Source organism: Montipora foliosa, chromosome 6, assembly GCF_036669935.1.
Source record: "Montipora foliosa isolate CH-2021 chromosome 6, ASM3666993v2, whole genome shotgun sequence".
In the NCBI taxonomy this organism is placed as follows: domain Eukaryota; kingdom Metazoa; phylum Cnidaria; class Anthozoa; order Scleractinia; family Acroporidae; genus Montipora; species Montipora foliosa.
The window spans coordinates 57149265-57159264 of NC_090874.1; the positions used below are offsets into that span (position 1 = coordinate 57149265).

The following is a 10000-nucleotide window of genomic DNA, read 5'->3' on the forward strand; positions in this document are numbered from 1 at the left end:
AATGGTACACGTTGCCAAAAATCCTTGTAGCTTACAGAGGATCGTACCAGCCAAACCTAGAATACAAGCATTTAGGAAAATGATCCGTTAATAACCCAAAAAGAGAAAACGGATGTAGGAAGGGAGATGAGGCTCAGTGAAGATCCAGTTCAAAATGAAGAAAGAAGAGGAGAAGCAGCGGCGTAGCGACAGCAGGATGAAGAGCTCGAGTAGGAAAAGAAAAGAGGAATTTCGCGCGGTTAAATCAAGTGGGAAAAAATGAGCAAAGAATAGAGGAAAGGAAATATTTGGACAGGCATACTAGGGATTGAGGGGACAAATCAATCGGAAGAGAGGAAATGGGAAAGAAGAAGAGGAAAGACAATTGAAAGATGGAGTAAAAAGGTCTAAGGAGACAGCTGGCGGGAAACGAAAAGGTGTAGAAGTTCTAAAGAGGAGAAAAGCAAGTAAACAGAACAAGAAAAAAAAAAATGAAATGAAAAACTGAAGACTGAGGAACGGGAACGTACGAGGTGGGAATGAATTAAGAAAAAGAAGGAGCAGAGGAAGATGAAGGAGGGTGGCAATTTCGATGAAGATGAGGAGAGAAGGAAATGCAGCGAAGAAAGAGGAAAGGAAAAGAAAGAGAAAGGAAGGAGGATAAAAACGGAAAAAAAAAGAGGAAGAAGTGGATGAGCGGTAAGGGAAAAATGATTTTCGAAAGAACGAAACTAGTTGATGATAAGCGTGAGAACGGTATATCAGATAGTGTTAAACTACTGCACAAAATCACAATACGCACTCACCGCTAACAACAAAGCCGAGATGCGGTGCTATTCTTCCCAAGATATCCGGGGATATGTTCACCAACATGATCATGAGGTTGGCAAGACATAGATTTAGGATAAAGTAATTGGTAGGATTGTGAAGCCGTCGGTTTTTCTTAATAATGTAAATAACAACTGTGTTGCCAAAAACTGACAAAACGACTATGAGAAGCAGCGAAGACACCTGCAGCCATTTTTCGGTTTCTGTGAAGCGACGGACGGGGCAGTCACCTTTGGAGCTTTGGGATGGTTGAGGTGCTAATGTAGCATTAGAGCTTTCTGTGTCGTTAGGCATTTTATCCAAATCTTGTGCGAATGTCCTGTTCCTGAGTTTTGTTGTTTTACCGTTTTCTGCAACTGTAAAAATAGTAATACAGCGTTACTTCTCAAAGAGTCAGACCTACCATAAAAGATCATGGTGGTGTAAATTTGGTTAAATTTTTTGATGAGTGACATAGTGTTAAACGATGAAAATTGTAGCTACGATTATTTCATGGCGGTTTGCTCTTTAGTATAGTTGCGATCAGAATGTGTCTTCTCCTAAGGTCATGAATTTGGTTTGGAGCAGCTGAAAGGTGTTTGGTGCGCTAGGCCAAATAAGTTTTTCATTAGAAATGTTTTAATTAGTTTTTGGTGTCATTACGGTTATTTGTGTTTCACTCAGTGGTGTTTTTACCCTAACGAAGTCTTTTACTGTGTTTTTGGAAGCAATTTATTTTCAGTTCACCTCTGGGCCTTTTTTGACTCGTTCTCTCGGTTCCAGATCACATTCATGACAACAGCGGTCTCTTTTGGGTTCTTAATAAGTGTTTTTAATCTATATTCTAATATTTCTAAGTAATTAAAAATAACACCTGTAATTGTAGTTATTAGATGCGGTTACACTCACCATGGTAAATTCCATTTCCTATGGTAAATTATGCCGCGGTGCCTCACACTTGAGTTTTAGTATACCGCGTTAACTAGGGGTCACACGGTATACGAAGATTACAGAGGTAAAACGAAATCTCACGCAATTCATTGGCGGGAAATTTAATCACAACTTCCTCAGCATAGCGATTGGCTCTCGTACCTTGGGCATCAAAACACCCTTCCAACTTCCCACGTTAAATGTCATGGGCGCTTCCACTGATCTTTTTGACGTATCCATGGATATTAACACGGGAAATTTACCTCGGGAAGCGTCGGTCACACTACTAAATACAGTTTCCCTTGGTAAAAAGGCAATTTACCACGGTAAAAGTGCCCCGTGTAACCGCACCTATTGTCCTGTTCTGCCTGGAACACGTATGCCAGATAAATTTATGGAAAAGGCGGCGCTTACGCTCGTCCTTTCCTCCTTTTTGTCAGTTGTTTAACTCTGTTATGTAATAAACGTAAATCGCCATTTTCTCCGTAAATTTGCTGTGTAACTTGGTTCTAGATATTGTAACTCGTTCCTTGTAATTTCTGTAACTTGTCGTACTCCGTTCGTGCTAGTCTGATGTTGACAAACCTGTAAGGTCTCGTCGAGGCAAACGACTTTCTTTGTTGTGGAAAAATATGTTAATGTACTGACGCGCAGGCGTAGTGCGTCTTGCAGGCGTCATTTTGACGGATGATTGGCACTTGATTGTTCAGTCCGATTAGGAACATAGAAAAAGAGCTGTCTAGTCGAAGATCGACCCGAGAAGACCAATAAAGATAAGAAACAGCCGGAGTGTTGCGGAGTCTTTTCTTCCCCCGAAAGATTATCCTTCAACAATAGATTCTCCTGCCAGATCATCCACGAAGTCATTAATAAGAGTGACTTAAAGTTACACGTCATCGCGGTTCGTTGACAAATAACCATTTTTATGAGCTTTTAAAAGCTGAACACGTCCAAGGAAACAGGTAAGCCCACCTCAACTGAAATCTGCATATAATTTGTCCTCTTCTGTATACTCAGTTGCTTTTCTTCCTACAGGATCCGGCCCGACTTCATACAAGGTTTTAGAAAACATGTTCTTTTGGTATTTAGTTCCTTACGTTCACTTGACACAAGTCAGTTTTACAGTGAAAGTTTGTGAGTATGGGTAATTACATGATTTCGAGTGCAATAGGCCATTTTCGAAATATCAAGTACTCAGCTTGATAGTGCGGCAGTGAGACCAAACACAATAGAAATAAGTTGGAATGAATGTGAAAAATATTTGCATAATTATCATCCTCTTTCCTTTGCCTTTGTCCTCTAAACCTCTCTTTCAAGCTGAATTTTAATAAATCCAAGAAAGCCTATTTGGAATAAATGAGCAGGAGTAAATTCAAAGAGAAACAAAATTGCACGCGCCCGTAGAGAAAACGCAATTTGTAGTGTTTTAGAAAATTAACGAGCGCTTATTGTTTCCTAATTGTACGAAAGTAATCATGTAATTACTTCTTAATAATAGACATGGAAAAATACTGCGCAATCCTGTCGTAATCAAGCTACAAGCAACGCACGCGTACCGCGGAATCAAGCAAAAATTGCGCCATCCAGGGCGAACATTTGATTGCCTATCTGTATATAGCTTTCTTTGATCATGACTGGTTTGTTAAGTCTTTTTGCACTGAATTACCTATTTTCTGCAACGGGTTCAAACCCCGTTGAAGTCCTGAATTTTTTCAGGCTTCTCTACGCAATTGTAAAAATTGCGTTCATAACTGCGAAGATCATAGCTTCACTTGATTTCATATCCGCAGTTCATGATTCATTTCATATACCATTTCATCATTGTTTCTGCACTGTGTTACTTGAAAATTGCATTTCTCTTAGCCAATCACAGTAAAGAGATCAGTTTTTTCATGTATAAGTATAGTATGTCAAAAACAGAACCGACTGAACACACCTCATCAATGTGGGACATTGTTCCTCTTTTTTATTCTTAATCGGCCCTTGGGCAGGCCCTAGGAGCATTTTGAAAATAAATACCAGAGATGGAAAGACACACGTCCTTTGTCATTTGAATTAAATCTTTAAATATCAAACTAATGAAATGTATTGAGCTTTATACATTTCATTAACATATTTTTTTTCAAATAACCGTCATCGAAGTTTCACGTATGTATGGACTGTATGTATGTAGGCTGCAAAGGCATACTCAGGTCCATAAAGTGTATTACCTTTCCATAAGCTTTCTGGAAAAACCTGAGCGACGGATTGTGTCAGTACGTTTTGTTTCTTAAGAACAACACAATAATTTCGCCTTCGGAAGCTGACCTTTTCCTTTTGGCCGGCTGCTTCCAACTTTGCTGTAAGGATTTTTTTTTTACTTACCTTTAATTCTTCTCCCAATTTGTGGGTTGTCTAGCTTGTTTTGTTGAGTACCAAGATCTCTGTCTATAGAAAGAAACAGACGAACGTCAAAGATTAAGATTTAAGGCTCTGCACAGTTGATCAGTACACGGTATATAAGCAGAAGCTCCTGACCTTGAAGCGTTTAACTCTGCTTCAAAACTGGGGGGTTTTAGTTTAAAAATTTTCATATTTGGAAGTAACATAGCTAGCGCATTTTCCCGCGCGTGCAGCTTCGATTTTATTTTTGCCCATATTTGGGCATACTTGCGAGTTACACGCTTCGAAGTGATGTGCTTCTTATATAAGCTTAAAACAGATTGCTCTTAAGAAAAGTGAACAGACAAACTTTTCATATCCGACTTTCAAAAACGCTGCTTGCCTAAGTACCTTAGAAACCAATTTCCTCACCGAGCCTCAGAAATATGTAATAAGAAATTAATTTATACCAGGAAGACGGTTATAATCCACATACGAAATTCAACAGCAAGTCGTTTAATACAAAATTGGAAGTGTAATTTTTCTTTCACCTTCTATGATTTTCCTGCGTTTGTAGTTAACAGTCATTCACCGAAGTGGGGCTAAATATCCACCAGTTTCTCCGGTACAACGAGAATACTTGTTTTAGTATATGCCACACAAGTTGAGTAATTTTCCTCGTTCTTATCGATAAAATTTGCATCTTGGTAACCGAAGTCAAACGGGAAGACATTTTGCTTTTTTTCAGTTTGCTCAGAAGTGAATAGTATTTGCTGTGCAGCTCCGAGCTATCCAATCAGATCCAATCAGAATGCGCGGAAAGCATTATTCACTTGCGTGGTAAATACTAATTAACACTGAACTATTCACTTAAATGGAGGTGGTTTCGCAGCTCTGTAAATATCAACTACTAAGGGAGTTTCATAAGCACGCGCGTTTTTGAGACGCGGACAGCAACCGGAAGAGAACATTTCGCGCGCTAGGACAGTGGTGTCTCCCAGATTTTTATACTTATCATCTCCAATGGAGAAAAGATACTTGGCAATGTAAATGTGGTTATTTGAAGACCAGTTAAAAAGGAAAACGGCTCACTTCCGGTTGCCGTCCGGGTCTCAAACACGCGCATGCTTAAGCTCCCTACTAGCCACCGACACGGAAGTGAATAGTTGTTTTAGTATATGACTAAAACTGTGAGATAATACAGCGCAAAAAGATAATTTTAACTCGTTTGTTCTTGCAATGATTACAATATTTACGGGCGCAAATCCCTCGCAAGTTGCTCGGAAGTGAATAGCAAAGGATATTCGGAGTTGGACTGGCCAATCATAGTGCCCCTTCAACGCTATCCACTGTTTTAGAATATACCAATTAACAATTATTCCATGAGTGCGCATTGGATATGAGGTGATAAACAGCCAACGAGGTTTGTAGCGCCGAGTTGGCTATAAGCACCTCTTATTATATACTCAACAAAATATCTTGTTTCTGATTGACCAATGGCGAATGCATAAATAGGTTATAGAGTGCCATCCAGGTTATAGAGTGCAATACGGAGGTTGGTATGGAAACATCGGGGAAGCGCCATTGAAATTTGAACACCAAGGTGAAAAAAAAATGGCTGACAGTTGGTTTGCTTTGTCAAACCAAAACATCGTTGAGCACCTTAAAGAAAATGAGTAAAACAAAAACAAGTTGAAAGCTACACAGACCTGGTTGAATGTCTGGAAAACATGGGCGACTGAAAGAAAACTAAACCCAAAAGTGGAAGAATACGAGCACGAAAAAAGTAGCGCGTTTGAGTAATTTTGTTGAGAATATAACAAATAAAAAATCGTATGAACGCGAGTGCATTTCGTGATTTATGGTCACTCGTGATGTTTTGAAAGTTCTCAAATTGCATTCGCCTATGGCTCGTGCCATTTTGAGAACTTTCAAAACATCACTCGCGTTCATACGATTTCCTATACATATCCAATAAGCACGAATGGAATAATTGTTTTAGTAAAATACTTCACGATTAAAACACTGAGTTTCGTACCATTGAATAAGTTTATGCCGAACTTTGTCGCATTCTTTTGGATTGTCCAAAAGTTGCTGTATGTCCGTTGTTTTCAACCAATTTGCTGGACAAAACTTAAACTTCGCGCCGAATTTTATTATTTTGACACACTGACACTTGGTGCACTGCAACTGGGGGTTGAGAAAATACTAACTGGAAATATATAACGTACTATATACTAACCTACTAATAATTCTTTTTTTTCCTTGCCAAATTAGCTGCATCTTTTAACAATGAGACAACTTTATACCGCAGGACAAGTAAAAATAGAGCTGTAACCAGTATAGGACATATTAAAGTGAAAGAACGTTCTTTGGTTAAAAAAGCCTAAAAACATAAGCTTTTGGCTATCAATCTATAGCCTTCAACAAATGAAAAAGTTAGCGCGCGAACGGAAATATATAAGAAAAGGGGTGCGGTTTTTTTTTTGTGAGGTCTCATTACAATAGAATAGAGTATTGCCTAGGCAACAGTTTTGAGTTCTTTTCCGCGTCGACGGTTTTAGCTGTATGCCAAGATTCTAGTGGTTTTTGAACGCGGTAAAAAAATAATTGCCTTCGCCAATAACACAAGCATTATCGAAGTCAATGGAATGATTGTTTTGCCACGCGTAGTTGGCAACATTTGAACCCTTTGTATGGTTCTTCAAGTTTCGTTGATGTTGTTTTTTTTTTTCGGGTTTAGAAGCATCTTCCGGTTTGTCCTATGTAGTTCCAAGGACAGTCTTTACGTGAAATAATCATGAAATAAAACACAAAATCAGTAGGGCCTCGACCCTTCTTTTCCGGGCATCCAACCTCCTGAGCAGCCGTGAAGGAAAAACACGTGAAACCAACCACCGTCAGGGCCGCGTTAGAACCTAACGGCTACCCATCGCCTGTTTTTTCTAACATTCTCAATAAGAAGCCACCCCCATCTACAGTTCTTCCACCAGAAGAACTGGTTCCTATGTTTTTCAAATGGGCCGAACCATCGGATACGTACCAGGGTTATGTATGCCCCCCTTATCACAGTGGCCTAACCGAACCTCTTACGAGATTACTCCGTAACATTGAAATCCGCGTGGTCAACAAACCATTCAAAACTCTTGAACAAGAATTCCCGTCTCAAAAGTACAGACAACCTTCCTATCACCAATGTGGTGTTGTTTATAAAATTCAATGTAAAGACTGTCCTTGGAACTACATAGGAGAAACCGGAAGATGCTTCCAAACCCGAAAAAAGGAACATCAACGAAACTTGAAGAACTATACAAAGGGCTCAAATGTTGCCAACCACGCGTGGCAAAACAATCATGCCATTGACTTCGATAATGCTTGTGTTATTGGCGAAGGCAATTACCGCGTTCGAAAAACACTAGAATCTTGGCACACAGCTAAAACCGTCGAAGCGGAAAATAACTCAAAACTGTTGCCTAGGCAATACTCTATTCTATCGTAATGAGACCTCATTTACATTTTATCTCCAAGCCTTTTTCACACTTCTTTTTTTATTCTATTTTTAAAAAGATCGCACCCCTTTTCGTATATATTTCCGTTCGCGCGCTAATTTTTTCATTCGTTAAAAGTTATAGACTGGTAGCCGAAAGCTTATGTTTTCAATCTTTTTTAAACAGAGAACGTTTTTTCACTTTAATTTATTCAGAACGTTTGGTTTTCGTGGTTGTGCACTTTATACAAAACTTTAGTTTCTAAAGAATCTGTGGTACTGTTTCGAGCGTTAGCCATTCGTCGGAGCGAAGGACTCCGACGAAGGGCTAACACTCGAAACGTCAGCTTTCCAAATCTTTCACGGTGGTTATTCGACCTTTATCAACTCGTTTGATAAAATCAATTTCTAGTGCACTTTATGGGTGCACTACAAACTATGTCACCGAGTTGTAAGAGAGAGTGAGTGTTAGTACGTGGTGGCAAATAGGGCCGCAGCGCAGGTCTGTTGGAAGCGTGCGAGGGTTGTCCAATACACACGAACTGAGTCGGGTCGCCTTTTTCGTGAAGACGACCCGTCAAGCGGAAGTCGGGTCGTGGTGTTTGCGGAAGTAAAGTAACAGGAAGTTGCTATTTTAAAGAAGGTTCGAGGAACTTTCTGAAAATGGTGACGGGTCCTTACCTAGTTCGTGAAGAGCCGTCATTTGAAAAGTCGACCCGACTATTGGAAATGTCAGGTGGTGAGGGACTTAGAAAAAAACATAGTGGAGGCGGCGAGGCCCGCTGAAAATGTTGACGGGTCGTGATGACCCGTCTAGTTCTTGACGAGCCGTCATTTGAAAAAGTCGACCCGACGTTTGAAAATGTCAGGTGGTGAGGGACTTAGAAAAAAAATCGTTTATTTGTGAAGATAGTCGAGGCGGTGAAGCCGCCTGGAAATGTTGAGGGGTCGTGACGAGCCGTTTCTTGAAAGGTCGAACTGATTGTTGGAAATGTCAGGGGGTGAGAGACTTTGAAAAAATCGTGTATTTGAAGATACTGGAGGCTTTGAGGCCGGCTGAAAATGTTGACGGGTCGCGACGACCCATCTACTTCGTGACGGGCCGTCATTTGAGGTGGTGATGTCCATCCACCGGCACACAGTTCTTTCGTTATTCATATTTATGTTACTCGTTTGCGATCGTCGCGTAATTTTGAAGCGCTAGCCTCTAAGGTGAAACACAAATTAAACATTTTAAAGACACAGGATAATAACAAGTACGGCGGGTGTGAGCTTACAATTGTGGTTGGAAACGAATTTGGCAAGACTTTGTTGTAGGTTTGTTATTGTATTTGGTCCCTTGCGAGTGATGTTGTAAGGTATCGGTATACCCCAAAATTGATAATTTTGCCATTTTAGTTTTTGATATTCCAAGGTACACCTCATTTTTTATTTTTTTTTACATGACAAAAAGATTGCGAAAAAACGTTTTTACTAGACAAAGTTAGAAAAGAAGACGACTCTACGAATAAATTATCTCAAATTAGAAGCTGTCCACAAATGGCTTTATGTCTCAAAAACTCAAATGCAAATTTCATCGAATGAGGCGCACGATTTCAGTTCGTTTACAGCGAGTTTTCATCCCTTTTCGCTGAAATTTGGCAAGAATGTTGCCCGATAATGTGGCAAAAAACCCGTGTCGGGGTATATTTATTTGTTGCCTCCTTCGAAAGTAATAAGTATTTAAGAAAAGGTACTGCGCGTTTTATAAAAAGTTAAAGTTTAACAGTGAATAAAAACAAACCAGACATTTAATCAAAATGCCTCGACACGGTTTTTCTGATCAAGGTGTGAAGAAAAAGTAGTTTCCGGTTAAATTCTGACCGGAAACGAACTCAATTTGTGAAACTACATACTTTTGGAAAATGATGGCTATTTTAGGAAAGGTATTTTATTTACTAATAATCGGGATCTACAATTCCTAACCTTCCAGAAAATATATACTTTATTGGGGTTTTTATGAAACGTGTGACCGTGAAGCAACGACAACGCGAGGTTGCAAAACTCATGAAATGACTTGTTATGCTGCGTTCTTCCAACATATTAGCATTCCGTTTTTCATGAAGAATTTAAATCTGTTAACGACTTCGACGCGTTTAGGTGATTAATATTGGGCAATGGTTTTGAAGTTCTTTATTTGCTTGGGTATATTCGACACTGACTTCCTAAATGGATTGAAGTGCTGGGTTCATTGTCAGCAGGGGAACGCTTTCTTTTCTTTGTTGGTGTAGCAGGATTCAGTTTTCTGCTGGTATGATCCTCCATGTGTCTTGCGCTGAATGTGTGTAAGGAGCAGAAAGCAAAATCCATAGGTTATTGACGGGTGTATAAAAGATGCGAACTTCTTGGAAGGGTTATAAATGAGTGACAAACAGTTGGCCGAGAAACGGGCGAGAC

At 39.7% G+C, this 10000-nt stretch overlaps 1 protein-coding gene across 3 annotated transcripts in view; it reads right to left on the reverse strand.

Annotated features, from left to right (window-relative positions):
* LOC138006072 (substance-K receptor-like) overlaps nucleotides 1-10000 on the reverse strand; it is a 24580-nt gene that overhangs the window by 1442 nt on the left and 13138 nt on the right. For 2 of the 3 annotated variants that reach the window (XM_068852235.1, XM_068852234.1), the window contains exons 3-5: nucleotides 4081-4143; nucleotides 786-1163; nucleotides 1-56 (exon numbers count right to left, since the gene is read on the reverse strand). The exon at nucleotides 1-56 is cut by the window's left edge and continues 1442 nt beyond it. In XM_068852235.1, the coding sequence (XP_068708336.1) occupies nucleotides 1-56; nucleotides 786-1101 (372 nt within the window). In that variant the 5' untranslated portion in view covers nucleotides 1102-1163; nucleotides 4081-4143. Of the gene's footprint in view, nucleotides 57-785; nucleotides 1164-4080; nucleotides 4144-4628; nucleotides 4705-10000 lie in introns of those variants that run through there. The other variant, XM_068852233.1, reaches the window with a different exon arrangement.